Raw genomic sequence first — 18,466 nt, forward strand, 5'->3', positions numbered from 1 at the left:
CCTCAATTACTGAACCATGGCAATAGCAATACAATCTTTATGAGTTCTTCAGTAAACAATTACTGTAAGGATTAGGATTTGATCATAGTTGCTACATCCAGCTCTGATTCCGGAGAGAGTACTTTGTATCTTTGGAAACCTCATTACTATTACCTGATTACCCACCCCATGCACTCCCAGGATATACAGTATGCACGTGGAGTATTGACTGGTCACTACACATGACCAGAAATATCTGTAACAACAGCATGTTAGCAGACAAAAGATACTCCACAATCCAGAATATATACGGTGTAAGTGCAGGAAGCAGCATGAAGTCTAAATCCAAAAGGGAAAACTTAAAGTGGAAGGTAAGTCAAAGCATAACTAAGCCAAAATCTTCTCCCACACCCATTCAAAGCCTTTTCTATCTACCCTGTGAAAGGAAAGAGGGCTATATTTACCTATTCTAAAGTCTCTCTGATCACATGATCTTTCCAGCGGAGGCTTCAGGCTTGGTTCACACTGATGCGAGGTTCATGTGATCTGCTGCAGGCATCAATTAAATGTTAACGACACCCCAAAAGCAGGTTGTAGAATGCAGTGAGTTTGCCTGAATTGGATCGCATAAGTATGAACAACCATGCGATCCGATTCCAGTGCGGCAATGAAAAGGGTGCCTACACCTTTTTATTGCAGATCTGGTGTGATCTGAGTCATACAAAATGACGGGCTCAAATCGCACCACACAGAATTGCATGTGAATTGTGGTGCAATTCCTGTGTGAATCACATGCAATGTGACAGCGTGACCTGGGGTTCAGTGTTCAGGAGAGAGCAGCCACAAGGGCTGCAGAGCCTGGGTGATTACATCACCCCTAGGCTTACTATGGAGCAGCCATTGTTGGCTGTCTCTCCTCTACACTGAAGGTGGTGCTGGGACCAAATCATGTGACCAGACCAGAGCGACTTCAGAATAGGTTAGGATAGGAATCTTTTCTATTACAGGGTAAATAGAATAGGCTTAACATTGATGTGGGGGTAGGTTTAAGCGAAGTTAAGTTTTAACTTGCCTTCCACTTTAAAGCGGAGGTCCACCCAAAAGGGGAAATTCAGCTTTAAAGACTGGTTCCCCGCTCCCCATTAAGGATTGGCACCTTTGGAAAGTGGGGAGCAGGTACCAGAAATTGACAGGCACCCACTCCCACCTCCGCTGTGATCACCTAGGCCATTGGAAGTGGACGTTGTCCTTCCCGTAGTCTTCTGGGACACGTGACAATTCAGAAAGTGCAGTGCTACACGTGCATGTGCAGTGGACACCGGTCTGTGAAGCTGCAAGCTGTCACAGCCTGGTACCCACACTGAAGATACCAGCACCGGGAACATCGGACAGCCAGTGAAATGTGCTGTGGGGAGGACAGTGTGGGACAGGTGAGTGGCTTTTTTTTAAGTCATCAGCTACAGTTTTTGTTGCTGCTTTTATTTTTTTGCAGCGTGACTGGAACTCCACTTTCAATAACATACTAGAATCAGCACACCATACAATGGGGTACCTGTAGGAACCTATAACGTGCATCGAGATACTGCCAGAACTTCTGACTAATAATGTAGCTTGTGCTGATGATCACCATATTATAGACAGTTCCTCTTCTACTATATTAATTCTTGTATAGGAGATAATGGGGGGAATTCATAAAAGGTGCTTTATAATTCTGTAGAAGCAAAGCACCGAAAACCTCAGTACTTACCTGATTCAGATACCTGTCATAGGCAGGTATCTGAATCAGTCTGTATTTGCACTGGACATTCCTTCCTCAGGGCACTCATGTCCGTCACACTGATAGACATATGGCCGAGGAGTACTGGGGTGGGTGAAAATTGTTGGAGAACTGAGAGACTAGTTCCCCATCAGGTCCACTTTACTTTTCATTGACAGCACTTGAAAGTGGGCTAATCCATATCTGCTAATCAGTTTAATAGGGTTTTGGAATCCACCCAGTGTTTTGCATTGTCAATCAAAAGTTAAGCAGACCTGATATGGAACTAGACTCTCAGTTCCCTATCAGGCTATGCCCACCCAGTGACAAGTCATTTCTCAAATATGGGCATAGCTATGTTTGGGTACTGACATCTCCTCCAACCCCATTTACATTCAGCTTTTGGTAGGGGAATACTCCTGGAATGAGGGGGGGTACAGTATATATTCCCAGCACTCTGAGTACTGGCATACCTCACTATGCCCATTTAGATTTGGTCTTACTTCTTACCAGTTTCCTAATCTGAGAACTGGCGGTAATTCTTTCAGAATTTTTCTCTGTCACAGTGACAGGTTCTTAAAGTGACTGCAGTAAGAACTACCTGAATTTGCCGTATGTGTTGGTATTGTTACGCACACTGCTGCAAATGCTTGCCTGAATTTGGCGCAGATAGCTCTGGAGCCATTCTAAAAATGCTATTAGAGCTGCTTTGACTTCCACTGAATGTAGTTTAAAGCCTAACGTTACCTTTTTTTTTTTTTTAGATTAGAGTGGTACCAAATGCCATTGACCCGCTGATGTCAATGGGGCACTATTCTTTCCACTGACACCAACGATGGGGCACTATTCTTTCCACTGACACCCACATGGGGTATAATTTCTTCCACAGATACAAGGCACTATTCCTCCTCTGACACCAAAAACGAGATGCCATTTCTTCAACTAACACCAACAGTGGGGCACTATTCCTAAAACTGACACCAACATTGGAGCATTATCCTTCCCATTGACACCTAGGACAGAGCATTATTCCTCCCACTGACATCAATGATGTGGCACATAGAATTGTGACTGAAATGCAAAAATCTCATTATTTTATAGGATGTCCAGGACATAAGTGAAGAATATAATAATGTAGTAAGCTGGTTATGTGGATCAATAGGACTGCAGTTCATTTTATTTTATGATTCCCATGTTTAGGGTAAGGCTGGGAAAGGCTTTAAATTCAGAACCAGTGATAGGCTTTCACTCATACCATCAGGCATAGGGAATTGGGATTACTGGCAATAAACTGTTGGGCATACAGGTTACAGTGCTGTAACCTTCCTCCTCCTTGCTGCCCTCATCACTCATACCCAGAGTTTGAAAGGCTTCCTCATCAGCGGGGCTTTTTTTTTAGCGGGAATGCAGTTCCGGCACCTCCAGCACTGAATGTGCTGGAAGGTCTGTTGATGCTGGCTGCTGGGTGATCTATTGTCGCTGGTGGGGGTCTATTGTCACTGGGCAGTCAATTGTTGCTGGAAGGGTCTACTGTTAAGCGAGGGAAGGGGTTTACTGTTGAGGCTGGTGACTGCTGGACAGGCTATTGATGCTGGCTGCTGGGAGATCTGTTGTTGTTTCTGGGGTCTATTGTTGCAAGGGGATTTTTTGTTGCAAGGGTCCATTGTTGCTGAAGGAATCTATTATTGCTGGGGGGGGGGATCTATTGCTGCCGACTGCAGGGGATCTGTTTTACTGCTTTTCTTGTTATCATTACCAATTAAATCACCCTCTTACTGGGATTTTGAAGGCAATCAAGTACCAGGGGCGGACTGACAACTCATGGGGCCCTGGGCAATAGGAAATCACGGGGCCCCAGTTTTAAAGATGGCCACCATGCAGCAGCCATTCTTGTGAAGCAACATTAATGCAGCAGGCTTGCAAGGAGGGGCACCAAGCTAGGTGACATGCAGAGTGGCAGGAGACTTAAAGCTGGCGACTCAATAAAGGGACCAGGAGCCTCTCATGGGCATTGCCACTTTAACAGCATCATGGAGCCCTGGCAAAAGTAACGCTCTGGGGCCCCTACCAAGGAGATGATGTCTGCTGCACGCATAGAGTGCCATGGTGAACAATGGGCATAGTCAGTGGGAGAATCTTAAAGGAGGACTGAACAGAATCTGTTTGCTCTGTACACTGAACACATATACCACAGGCCTTTTATCCACAAAATACTAATTACTGTATGACAACTGACAATCTCAGACACAAATAAATCTCAAAAGATCATTTGTTTTTATAATAAACATTTCCATGGTATGTTTTTATGCACAAAAAGGATCTTTCTGTCTTACTGATCCTATCTTACAGAAGAACTTCATCAGTTCTATGTAAAGTATAATGTATAGAGTGCAGCAGTCAGGATGAGTGCCATGCTCACATTAGAGTCCTCCCTTACATCAAACTCCTCAGAATTTTCCCTATACATCACAGCCCGCAGAGTCCCCCTTACATCAGAGTCCCCAGAATGCCACTTTGCAGCACAGCCCCCAGAGTCCCCCCTTACATCAGCTTCCCATCTTACATCAGAGTGCCACCTTGCAGCAGAGCCCCCAAAGTGTCATCTTGCAGCACAGCCCCCAGAGTCCCCCCTTACATCAGACACCTCCTGTTATCTGTCCTTTTAAGCAAGGATGTATTGAAATATAATGTGATCTTTTTGGCGAGTAAGGATATATAAGGAATGCAGATTGTGTATTATAAGACATTGTGTCATGGATTATGTCCTTTAGGTTTGATTAGTTTCTTTTAAAACTAAAAAGAATAATAAAAGTATGGTTTTAAGATTTTATACTGTGTACTTGGTTGCCTTCAAAATCCCAGTAAGAGGGTAATTTAAATGATATACTATAATAGGGATGGTGGCAACCATTCCCATAGTCATAGACCTTTTTGTTTCTTGCTATCATTAGCAAATTCCATGCAAATTACTTAGCACCGCAAAATGATACTTGGCTCTATACTCCCTAAAGGACCAGCACTGGAACCAAGGGATGATGCACGGAGCTATGTGGAGACAAGAAGTGACTCAGAAAGGGGGGAGTTCTTGCACCTATTCTCTAAGAAAAAAAATCCCTGCTCATCAGTGTACATTTCTGGTAGTGGCTGTACTGGTAATTGATGACATTGGTACTAGTGCAGTTTGGTAATCAGGATACTGGGGCAGAACAGTGGCTAAATGGTTAGCATTTCTGCCTGGCAAAACTAGGGTCGTTGGTTCAAATCCCAACCACAGCACCACCTGCTTGGAGCTTGCATGCTCTCCCTGTGTGGGTTTCCTCCAGGTACTCGTTTCCTCCCACACTCCAAAGATATGCTGGTAGGTTAATTGGATCCTGTCTAAATTGGCCCTAGTATGTATGAATGTGATTTAGGTACCTTAGATTGTACACCCCTTGAGGGTTAGGGACTGATGTGAATGTACAATATAAATATATGTGTAAAGCACTGTGTAAATTGATGGCGCTATACAAGTACCTGTAATAAATAAAATACTGGTGTTGTCTTACAATGGTAATAGACAACACTGTACTGCATTGACTGGTGACACTGTACTTATGTAACAACGATCAAGACACAGTTGATTACTTACACTGGGACTGGTGTGGCAGCAATCAGGAACACTAGCTGCACTGCTCTTTTGACACTGGTGTGGTGACAGTCAGAAACACTACTGCTGGCTAAGTGCCTCTAGTGACACTGACATAGGTGAGGCAACTATCATGAACACTGTTGCTGGCTGCACTGGTCTCGTGACATTGGCACTGGTGTAGTTGTGATCGGGAACACTGTTGCTGGGTTACACCGTTATAGTGACAGAGGGACTGGTGCACCTACCAATCACGAACTCTGTTACTGGCTTACACTACTCTGGTATTGCAGCATTCAGAAATACTGGTGCGGTTACACCAATGTGTCTAGCAACAAGGATACTGTTGTTGGTTTTTACTAGTGTAGTGACACTAGGACTGATGAGGCAGCAATCAGGAACACTGTTGCTGGCTGCACTGGTCTGGTGACATTAGCAATGATCTGGCGACAATCAGAAACATTGTTGCTGGCTTACACTGGCTCTAGTGAGGAAACCATCATGAACACCATTACTGGCTGCACTGGTATAGATTTGATCAAAAATACTGTTTCTAGCTGCACTGACAAGATGGTGATCAAGAACACTGGAGCTGGCCTACGCTGGTGTGGTGACACTGATGTGTCTAGCAATCAGGAACATAGCTGCCATTTTTTTTTTGTACTAGTGACTGGACTGGTGTGCAACGATCAAGAACACTGTTGCTGGCTTACATTGTTCTGGTGACAATAAGATTGGTGTGGAGACCATTAGGAACACTGTTCCTGGCTTACACTGGTCTAGTGTGGCTAGCGATGAGGAATACTGTTGCTGGGTTACACTGGACTGGTGTGGCTATTAGGAACAAGGTTGCTGGTTACAGCCCAGTACACACTATAAGAAAATCTGATGAACAATCATCTAGTCTTCCTCAATGTTTCCCAGCGGGTCAAAACTGAGGATAGTACTAATAGTTTAAAAAAAAAAACTGACATTTTTTATTGTAATTTATGGTTTGTGATCATGCGCAGTCTTTCATATCTGATTTTTCTCATTCATAAACTGCACACATTAAACAAAAATTGTTAGTTCTGCTTGCGTACGAGAAACATTTTTGAGTTTATCCTTTCAGAAATTTTAGTTTGGAAAGTCTGAATCAGATGTCAAAAGTTGTGTACATATTATACAAAAATTGTACGATCATGCCTCATGTGGAATATTTCTTCCGATTTTCTTAGTGGGTACCCACTTCACATTGGTCTGGTGACACTGGGACTGGTGCACAGGCACTGTGAAGGGAAGGCCACTTTGCAAGAGGAAACAAAGCGAGCGATGCAAAACGCAACCTCTCTTTACATTGTGATCGCTGTGATTGGTCAGCAACTACATAGTGCAGGACCAATTTCATTGGCTCCATACCCTGCTTTGTGATCTGTTGTGTTCAATGGATATCAAAGAGCCTGCTTGTGTCCACATGCATTTATTTCAGGTACTTAGGTAGTGCTGTCAATTTACACAGCGCTTTACACATATATATTGTACATTCACATCAGTCCCTAACCCTCAAGGGGTGTAAAATCTAAGGTCCTTAACTCACATTCATACATATACATACTAGGGCCAATTTAGACAGAAGCCAATAAACCTACCAGCATGTCTTTGGCATGTGGGAGGAAACCCACGCGGGCACAGGGAGAACATGCAAACTCCAGGCAGGTGGTGCCGTGGCTGGTATCTGAACCAACGACTCTAGTACTGCAAGCGGAAGTGCTAACCATTTAGCCACTGTGCTGCATGGAGTACCACTAATGTGTTTTTAAACTGCCTCCCACCCTCAGAAGGCAATTGTCTGGCTGTTTATGCAGAATGGATGGGCAACAAGTGGTTAATACATGAATGGGGGCATGTTCATACCATCTATCTTCAATTTATTCTGAAGCAGAGAAGGCTTTATCATACCTTCACTTTATATATCAAATCTTTTGGTTTAATTTTTTTGACACACATTGGTATTGTTGCTTGCTGTGGTTTCCTCCTCTATCCCTTGTGTCACTGTTGAGTCCTGTAGTAACATAGGGGGCAGAGAAATAAACCAGTGGGTGGCAGGAGACAAAAGGTAACAGACAAAAATGACAAATATTTGAAAGTCAGCTCTAGACTGGAGGGAAGATAAGTGGACCAGAAAGACTAACGGCTCATGTACACTGCAGCTGATAACCTCACGTTTAGGAGCTGTTCCGTGTTTTTTTTTTTTTCTTCAGCAGCCCCTGAACTCACCCTATTGTTTTCCAATGTGTCCATGTACACATCGTCGTTTACAGTCATTTTTTTTAACGCAGAAAACTTGCATGCAGCAGTAGATTGTATCAGTGTTTCAAACGCAAAACACTTGTTACTTGTTGACACTGACAGGTTTCTAAAATTCTTGGCACTCAAATGCCCCTGCAGTGCACGCCACATTCCTCATCCCCCTATATACTGTTCTTTCAGGTTGGAGGTTGAGCCAAACCTAAAAATGTATATATGATATCATATACATTTAATATGATTTCAACAAAGTGGTCATTCGGTGGTTGAATACTGCCTCCAGTGTTACACCATAGCCTAGCCCCTTCTCCCCTCCCAGTATGAAATTAAAAGACATCAGAGAAGCAAATAGAACAAACATTTTTAATAAAAATATACTTTTCATATCAAACACAAAATGTTGCAATGTGAAAGGATTACTGAAAGCACCTTAAAGTGAGAATTTTTAGCAGTGTTTATTACTGCAGAGTCAATATGAGAAAACTTCATTTACATTATAGGTCTACTGATAATAATGCTGCTAATTTAGGAAAAGCCCACTCATGTTAGCCTTTAATTGTTCTAAAGCCCACACTATTCTTTTCATTATTCATCAGCCTTTGTGCAAAAATTATACAGCCTAGTGGATATGGAATATTCCTTTTGTTGTAAAGCCAAAACCTTCCTGCTGCCACCTGAAATGTCGGGTACAAACAGAGCCACCCATGCTCCTAAAAATACAGAAATGAGGGACCAACACACCCCAAAATGTCACTATGAACTAAGTTTATTCCACAGGAAAACCACAATAGCAGTCCCTTCCCTAGGACCACCCCCTGTAACATACTTCACCCAATAGGGATTAGTCGGTGTACAGTGGTCACTCAATCCTGCTCTATACAGCCTAGTTGCCTCAAATATTTTAGCCCCATAAAATTGCCCTGATAGCCCCCTCCTTTTCTACTTGTTTTACACCTCTTATCAAGAAGAATATGTCAGCTCAATTGACCTGAAGGAAAAAAAAAATCTAACAAGATGCAGGCAGCAACATTTAGAGAATGCCTCAGCAATGTCAGTTTTCGCATTTGGGGCTGCCAAATAATGATTTTACACACACAAGAATATTTCTGATAGGAGGTCTTGCTTAGCTTACTGTCCTACCCATATCCAAGTGCAAAGCTGTTTTATTTCTATATATGCAGACATCACAGCTAAGACCCTTTCTACTGTTGGCAACCTATCTTGTTTGTTTTAAAGATCATGAAACCTCACTGATTCAACACAATTATGAAGTGCTACTAAAAGAAAACATTAAAAGGGAATATATTTATAACATTTGTCAAATTGACAAACTGGAGCACACAGACTCTGGTGCAGCTGTACATAGTAACCAATTAGTTCCTAGGTTTGATTGTCAAAGCGTCATTGAACAAGCTGACGTTAGGTGACCGGTTACTATGTACAGCTGCACCAGATTGTGTTTTAGTAAATCTCCCCCAAGTTTATCTTCCTGAGGCATGTATTTTAAAATTACAGCAATTGATTCACCTGCAGTGGAAAATTGTAGAGTGTCACCTTTACTGCCCTAATGTCAAAATATATATTAAAATCAGATGCTCTGCAGAGACTCAAGATGAATTAAAGTTTTGTTGTAAGGAACATAAACTTACATACAATAGCATTTTTAATAGAAAAAAGTATCTTCTGAAAAAACACAAAAAAAAAAAAAAGAACTGCTTTACCTGCCTATGAAACAAGTTGGCAAGACAATGCAACTCCAGAACACATGGCAGCCCAGTGGCTAAAGAGGAAAGACAAGGCCCAGATGAAAACTGGAAGAAGGATGGCGGTAGCTGCAATCAGAGCGAGAGCCTTGTATTGCTGATGTGAACACTGGGGGTATCTTTTGTTAGTCACATTGTGACAAATAGTCTGGGGCATGCTGTGAACCTAGTTTTGCGTTAAGTGATCTTATTTATTCTGCTTTATGCTATTAGGTTAAACCACAATGAGATTTCTGTGCGAGGTGAAATCTGATTCAGAGCATATATACTTCCCTGCCCCAAAGTGCATATTACTTAGCAGTGCAAAAATCTCACCCTTTCACCAATTCATGAGGTAAAGCCAATATGTACAGTTCAACATAGTGCCCAGTAAACAGGAATCCTTTATTGACCACATTACTGAAAACTCAAAATGGCAGACTTTATTTAAAGGGGCATTAGCAACTCTGACCCAGAAAGTAGTCTTCTTGGGGTAAATTAACACATTTGAATATATTTATTAACGTATATTTTACCTGCTTGGCTTTCAGCCTGCACTAGTTTTAAAAATGACCTTAATATATTTTGTCAATGGCCTTTAATACTTTTCCTAAATATGCTGTGGCTTATATGGGCTGAACACACACACAAAGTTATCCAAAATATTGTTTTTGCAAAAAAAAAAAAAAATTGCTATTGGTAATATAGAATAACACTTCATTAGGGCTAAGTGTCAGCACAGATACTGTGTATAATACTATATAATAATATATGACACCTGCATATCACTACATATAAGAGGCCCTCCTATATCCTTGGGCACTGAGGTAGGCTTGGGAATTCATCTTTCCCTAATAACATGTTCTCTGGCACCAAGATTTTCTTTAATAGTATCTTTATATATTTGATATTGAAAAAAACAAAAAAACAAACAAAACAAAAACTTATAAAAAAAAACACAACATAAAGGAAATAAAGACACACATTTTAAAAATTTCTACATTTTGACAAACAAAACTGAGGTCATTATTTTTCCAGACCATCTTTGGTTAATAAAAGGGATTTGTTTTGTAATTTTGGATTGAGTGGGGAGGGATTATATTCAGGTCAGGTTTTCATTGCTGGCTGGGTTATAGCTGGGGAGATTCTCCTTCACTTTCCTTCCCAGCAACATTTACTGGACAAAAAGCAAAGGGAAAACTAACAGGGACACAGTGGCAATGGAAACACTTTTCATATTATAGAGGATGATGTTTAGCATCTACATCACATTTTTATTCTTTGTGTCGCCACTAGCAGTTTTTCCCTGTGCTTCACCCTGGTGGTAATGTGAGAGGAAATCTCCTCAACATTGTCAAGGACAGTTTCTACCTCATCTCTACTCGATCCAAGACAATAAAAGCCTGGCAGGAATAGGATAAGGCTGGATTCACACCTGTGTTTTTGCAATAAAAAATGCATCAAACAACTGTGTTATGATGCAAATCAATGCACAGTGATGTGCATTATAAAATGCATTGACAATCAACACAAAGTACATTGCAACATATCAACGTTCATCAACATGTGGGTGGGGGCATGGGTGCAAATAAGTCCTAAACAAAGAAAAACATTTGTAATAGAAACCGGTCTGTTGTGGTATCAACATAGAATATAATTAAAAATTGTAACTGTACATGCACCCAGATGTTGGACAGCATATCATCCAGCAGGCAAAACATTTTGCATAGTAGCGAATAGTGCAAATCTACAGCTCTCCAGGAAAAGAAGCACTGAGAATATTTTGTTTCCAAGAATTTAAGCTGGTTCTGGTGACAAGTCTGTGGTCACAATGGTAAGAAGCTCTGGTGCACTTTTCAACCATTGACTTTTCAAATGTCTAGTAATAGTTCCATTATCAATTCTATGGCTTTTGAAAGAGGAAAGTCCAAAAGAATGAAAGACAAAAGACCAAGGAACCTCAACTATGGGGTGACCTAAATAAGTGCGGATGACCTTCAGGTCCCAATACTTCATCATCATTATCTTCAGTATCCATGTCACTTTCCTCCCCAAATAACTCTCCTTCCAAGAAAGAGCCACCAAGTCCATATTCATGTTCATGTATTGAGGCTTCATTTGGTGACAGATGAGATGACCCCTCTACAAAGTCAGCGAATCTGGACAAAGCAGAGAGGAAGAAGATTTACAATTAAACAAAATGCAAATTGAATGTTAATTTTTTACTTTCTGCAACAAAAAAGTATATTCAAACAAACATTTCCCCATGACTACACTACAGTGAATTTCTCTATAACATGTATTAAAGTATCCAGAAAAAAAAAAACCCAGAACAAAAAACACCAAACTGCTCACAAACCGATTCATGTATATAATATCATGGGGTCACAGAGAGAAAGTGCAACAGACTGTTGTTCACAGTACAGTCAGAAGGGCAAAATACAGCCAAGTGGTATGAAGGAAACATGAAAAACCTGAACAGTTAAAGTGTTACTAAACCCATGACCCTGCATTCACTATATCTGATCTTTCACAGTACACAGAACATTGAAATGTAACTGTTAGTAAAAATAAACCACTAAATACCTTGTCTCATTAGCAGTATATGGCAGTCCTGTGACTTCTATTAGTGTCTGGCCGAGCACTGGTTAATATTTCATTTTCCTCTGACTGTCCTATGAGGCTGCATGACCCCTGACCCTCTGTTCTGACCACGCTGCTTGGCCCTGTGCTGATCAAATGCCACACCCTCCCAAAAAACAACACAAAAACTCTTTAGAAATACACAGAGTGCAGACTTGCCACTGCTGCTCTGTATCATGGCAGATGGATTGGGGACAGTAAATGAAAGGGAGGATCAGAGAAGGCAGGATCAAACACCCCATTTACACAATGCAGAGGATTAACCCCTTAGGTTCCATAGTAAGTATAAAAAGCATGCTTTACTGACTACAGAGACTGATTTTACTGTTGTGCGTTTAGTAACACTTTAAAATTACAAATGCTACCTCTGAAAATGAAAGGAAAGATTAAACCGATATTTACCAAATGTCAGATTAGCTTTCCGTTTCCAAAACACTTGGGCCTCATGCACACAGGATGTTTTTTTTCCTCCCCAGGATGCCTTTTGCTCCAGGGGAGAAAAAAAAAAAAGTGTTAAAATTATTATGCAAATGTGTTTAGGAGTGTCAAGCTCTTGGCCGTTCATTTCATTGACCAGAATATTTATTTTTTCCGTTGGATTGACCACTCAAGTACTAAATTTGCCTTGCACTTAAGTGCATTTAGACTCATTTACACGTGTTTAGGTGCGTCGGGAAATTTTTGAATTGGCAAAACGCTCCTCTCATTACTGTGGAAGTGATTGGGTCTTTTTGTCTCTAAACGCCTGTGTGCTCAAAGACACTTAGGCTAACATATAGGACCGTTTACAGGCAGGAAAAAAAATACAAAAGACATCAAGTGCCCTTACAAGTGGTGTTTTTGACACCCAAAGTGCCTTATATGCAAGCTGTAGCTTAAAAATATGTCCCTCAGTAAAGGGCTATTTCACAAATCTAATCTAAATAGTAATCAGTGGGATCAGGGTGGCATGTAATCTATATTCGCCTCTGTGTCCATACACTTTCACTTGAAAGTTTAGTAATAATAGCAGTGGATCCAAGGTTGGGCTTCACCTTACCAGATATTTGAAAATTTCCCTTATATTACTACAGGCCCATGACTATGAACACAGAGGCACCAACTAATCGGGTCTAGTAGCTGCTCAAACTGGGACATTCATGTGGTAGATCACAGAAGTATGTATACAGAAAAAAAAGAAAAAAAAAAAAAAGTATAATTTACATGTTGATATCCCCCAAACGGTTATTGTCTGGAGAAGCACTTTAATATTTCCTCAAAATTAAGGAGCCAACTTACTAAAATGAGTAATTGTCACCTTAGCCACTGTTAAAAGGAAGTACAGCCAAAGCTTGTTTGGCTGTACTGCTTCTATGGATCACAGGAGTGCAGAAACTGCTGTTACCAGTTCTCAGTTGACAGCAGACTAAAGTCAGCTGTTGGCGGACATCACTCAGCCGGTCCAGGCTGGGGAAAGATCCACCCAGATGTCTGGACTGGCACCTGGCTCAGCCTCTCAGCAAGAGCCTGAACCAGCCACTCTCAGGGAGAACTGAGCTGATTGGATCAATGCTGCATCCCACTTCTCTTAACTTCAAATAACCATTCAGGAGAAAAACTTTGTTATTTCTTTTCCTAAATGTAAAGAGGAGGTGAATGGGTGTAACATGCTATCCCTAGTAAATCACCCTATATATTTTCTTCTTGTACATTTTTTTTTTTCTTGCTAAAAACTCTTAACATGTACCATGCAATACGATACTTCTAACCACACCATTGAGCCCACAGGATTATGCTTTTTGGGAGTAGAACTCTTCGTGACAGTGATATGCACCAGGAGCTGCTGGTTATCTGCATGGTTTGGAAAAGTTGGAACATCTCAATATAACAGCTGCAAGGTTACTAATATTTGATACAGTGCCCGTTAAACAAACCTGAAGTGAAAAAAAAAAAATCCACACCCCATGTACTTCCATGTTCTTATGCATCAGGCCTTTCATTTCAGGGTACCATGTGCCCCCAAATCCAAGGCTGAATTGGTTTATAAAACACAGTTTCCATAGTCAAGAAGCCATGTATTCCTTAGTCTCAATATTGTACTGCCTGCCTGTGATAGGCTTAGTGGTTGACAGGAGGTTGTGCTTTCCTCTAAACTCAGGAACCTGGATTACCATTTGTCACCTGGCCAAGGAAGGTATTGAAATCGAAAAAAGGGACATGATGCACCGGCACCTGAAGTGGTCTACAGTGTGCTGCCAACAATGGTGTGGGAGAACTTTCCTCAATTCAGGTTTGCTTAAGTGCAAGTCCCATAACTACAGGCAAGTATCAAGATGCAGGTTTCCTTAAAACTTTCATAGCATGCTCACAAACAAATACAAAAAACTATTATACTGTTATATATACAATTAGTGGATATATGTACAAGAAAGTAAGTACCATGTTCTCCCTCTCTTCTCTCTTGCCTGCAAGGATTTATGGCTCTTGGATTTTCAGTGTAGGAATACCTAGCAAGCAATAAAATTTGTTTTTTTCCTCTTTCTTCAAAATATAAGCACTTCTATCAAATCTTCAAAATAAAATATTCCTCAAAGCAGAAGGAAAAAAAGTGCTACTCATAACTACCATTTATACGTTTTAAATATGAGATGGCAACTAAAACTTTTCTTCCCCCAAGATTCAAAGAAAACATTTAAGGTAAATACATTTTAATTCTGTGTTTGAAATTATAATCTACCAGGGGAAAAAAAATGGAAACATGGTGAGCAATTTCCCAGTTACTAAGGTTTGTTTTTTTTACCCGCTATAAGTGGTGCTATTGCAAGATAAAATATGAGTTTTATGGGGGTGGTGGGGAAACCATCCTTGGGGCTGACTTCACACCTATGCATTGAAGTTATACCACTATTACAATCTTTTCTTACAGTTTATACATACAGTATAGTGACTTTGTGCAGCACAGGCGACCACAACACTATCTGCTTGGTATTTGCATGTTCTCCCTGTGCTTGTGTGGGTTTCTTCTCCAGCTATTCTTGTTTCCTTCCACACTCCAAAGAGATGTGAGTAGGTTAATTGGCTCCTATCTAAATCTGTCCTAGTATGTGTATGTATACATTTGAGGTAGTGACCTTAGAGATTGTAAGCACCTTAAGGACTGGGACTGATGTGAAAGTAGCATATACACTGCAAAGTGTCTGCGCTATATAATATGCCTGCAATAGACTTCTTTCCTGAAGAAACTGCTGTTTTACGGTGTCCTTTCAAAAATAGATTTGTAAGTGGGGTAGCATGACTTTATTATACACATCTCATGGATTTATCAGCATTTTATAGAAGTGGAAAAGCCTTATTAAAAATGAATATCTTGTTAAAGAGGTTGTCTGAGCTCTTACATGTATTTCAGTGCTACCTCTGTGAAAATTAGTAAGCTACAGAAGAATGAAGGAAGGGAAGATAGATGCTTGGGCATTTTGTACAAAATGTTTTTTTTTTTGAGAGCGAGCTTAGGAAATTGCAGCAGCACCTGAATTTGATTTGAAAATGTATTTTCTTTTTTCAGTTAACAAAAGACATTTTAACATTAAAATACTTGGTGTTGGCTGGTGTCAAGGCTCAGAGGGAACAATGACGTCACCTGTTCTGTTATGTCACAGTGCTCCAACCTAGTGGCTGCCAAACAAGCAGCTGATCAGGCCTGTGCTTTCAATTCACACTGAAATAAATACCATTGTAGGTTCAGTTAACTTATGGTTTGTCCACTTTGTTGCCAGTCAAGCCCTGATGAAGGGGGCACATAGAACCCTGAAATGCATTGGCTACTTCTTGAATTATACCCCTGAACTTTAATGGAATAAAGTTGTATCTGGACCTCTTAGCAGTGGTGTGGTGCTTTAATTTCAGCTCTTCCAGCCTAGTGAATGGCATTGTGTAATACCACAAGTTAAGAGGATTAAAGTGGAACTTAAAGTGGAACTACACTGCACCTGAGCCCAAAAAAAAAACCAAAGCGGTTTTTTTTTTTTTTAATTCATTGATAACATTCATAGCAAACTCATCCATCCATCCATGTCTCCATGCTTTATTTTGCTGAGAAATCATTTTGAAAAAACACCCCCTAGCATTTCTGGTCGTGGCCATCTTAACTAAGGGCAGATGACTCATGTAGCATTTACTTCATGGAATCCATCTGCCCTTAGCTCATGCATGCAGATAGGGGTGTGCTTAGCTTGGTTGATATGGAGGACATCAGGCGCCTGACAGCATCATTGGTTGCTCCACCCCTACCGCTCTCCATCAGCACTGCTACATTACTTGAGTGAGGGAGACAAACTGAGGGGAAAAGGAAGCCTGGAATACTAATATCAGTAGCAGAGTGCAAAGATCCATTTGCTTCATAAAAATACATCATATCTACTCCCTTATGTACTACCACCATTTGAATAAAGGTTTTTAGGAAAGTTCTCCCTAAAGAAGGAAAAGACCCCTCATCTTGTGCAAGCTATAGACTTGTATCCCCCCTTGAATTTGGATCTATAGCTCATCATAAAAATTCTCGCCAATGAACTCCTACTGCACGTTACCAGTCTCAAACTGTGTTTTTATCCACCCGAGAAGCCAGAGATAATATTAAAGTCCTCAACCTCATTCATATAGCCTGCCAAATGAAAACCCCTAGACTTTTCCCATCAACAATGTCAAAAAAGCATTTGATAGGCTCCATTGGTAATTTCTTACTATAGTACATTAAACTTGGCTCCAATTTCTTCTTTTTTTTTTTTTTAATATATATATATAATGAACATTTGTATTAATTTTTTTTGGTCCAAATCAACTGAACAAACAGTGAACAATTTGCAAAGCGATGAACAAAGAAGACAGATCATGAAGATGAAATCAAGAGAGACATAAGGGACAATTACATGCCATCTTTAGTAATCACAGACAAGATAAGAGCAAAGGAACAGTATATTATGGATCCTTGCAGGTTAAAGAACGTCTTCGGAAACATAATTGGTGATCCACAGATTGCACTTGAATTTTGAGAGTACATATCAACTAATTCTTTGAACATTAAGACATCTCCATCTGGAATACTGCACAAAATAGTGTGTGTGAGCTTGAGACCAGATTACCTGCCAAAACTCCTGGGACAGCTCCTCACCAATTGATCAAATTTCTTAAAGTGGAAGTCCACTTTTTAACTTGTACCTACAGGTGAGCCTGTATTAAGGCTTACCTGTAGGCATGGTGAATACCTCTTAAACATGCACGGTTTAGGAGATCATTGCACAGGATGCAGCTCCGAAGGGACAGCATACCTTTGCGGTACCTTCAGAGCTCTGTGTGGGGGCTCCTGCGTGGGAGTGTCATCATCACAGCCTCGGCCATTCATACAGCCAGAGTCTGCAAACCCGTAAGGAAGTCTGGCTGAAGATGGAAGTCCCGGGGAGCTGTGACAGAGTTGCACTGGAGGGCTCTGTGCCCAGGTAAGTGTCATAATGTAATAGTATGAGGTGAATACAAGCCAATTATGACAAATTGGCAGGGGGCCAGATTTCTTTTTTTTTTTTGTGGGTGCTTACTACTGCTTTAAAATGAGTCAATGCTATATACTCCTCCCCTATAGCTGCAGTCAAGGTAAATGCGATCCTGTCCCAAACTCTAAAAAGGGACCGGTCAGGAGTGTCCTCACTCTCCTTTCTTGCTCCTTTCTTTAGAGCCACTCTTATCCAGAGTGGGAGCTAATCCAAACATTCAGGGCCTACCAATATGGGACAGTCAACACAAGATCTCAGCATACGCAAATTATCTTCCCTTTCCCATCACATTTCCACTCACCTCTCAAAGCGACGGGGGTCCTTAGGTCTACCCCTCAAGCCCAAACTCTTAAACAAAAAAAAAAACCCACAAAACTAAAGCCATTAAAAATCTTGGCACTCATATTCCAGCCGACCTGAAAGACACTTTTGCTTTAGAAATTTCTCCTGCATAAAACCTGACATCTACTTCAGAAGCTGATTACTGGCCTTTTTCCTTGTTCAGCCATTGCAACATACTTAAAAATTACTATATTCCTGAAATTCCCATATCTGCTCTCAGCCCTGCCCATCCACGTCACATCTTCATTTCTTAAATTAATTAACTCTACCTTATCCAAATTTATCAGGACCCACACAACACTGACTCAAAACAAGCATAACCCCTTCCCAGATATCCGAATATATATCATATGGCGACATACCCGGCACGGTTGCTGGACTGATGTAGAAGTTGCAGTTTAAAAGATTGGGTGAGTCTGGAAATGGCATCCTCATGTTTTCCCCTACAATGCATGCCATGGTGCTTCTCTCACTTACCTCGCTAGTTTAAAATCCACCCGATAATTGGACCCATTACCAAATATTGCACACAAGCCCTTTTAAAATGCAACCTTTCCTCAGCTCACCTCTT

The 18,466-nt window shown here is 40.9% G+C and overlaps 1 protein-coding gene across 2 annotated transcripts in view; it reads right to left on the reverse strand.

Annotated features, from left to right (window-relative positions):
* Window positions 1-7,998: 7,998 nt before the first annotated feature.
* The window catches only part of NEMP1 (nuclear envelope integral membrane protein 1), a 49,700-nt gene continuing 39,232 nt past the window's right edge, over window positions 7,999-18,466 (reverse strand). The window contains exons 9-10 of one of the 2 annotated variants that reach the window (XM_089681077.1): window positions 14,453-14,520; window positions 11,402-11,550 (exon numbers count right to left, since the gene is read on the reverse strand). In XM_089681077.1, the coding sequence (XP_089537203.1) occupies window positions 11,534-11,550; window positions 14,453-14,520 (85 nt within the window). In that variant the 3' untranslated portion in view covers window positions 11,402-11,533. Of the gene's footprint in view, window positions 11,551-14,452; window positions 14,521-18,466 lie in introns of both variants that reach the window. The other variant, XM_089681069.1, reaches the window with a different exon arrangement.

This window comes from Staurois parvus, unplaced genomic scaffold (genome assembly GCF_062004578.1).
Source record: "Staurois parvus isolate SC_StPar_1 unplaced genomic scaffold, SC_StPar_1.0 ptg000017l, whole genome shotgun sequence".
Taxonomy (NCBI): Eukaryota; Metazoa; Chordata; class Amphibia; order Anura; family Ranidae; genus Staurois; species Staurois parvus.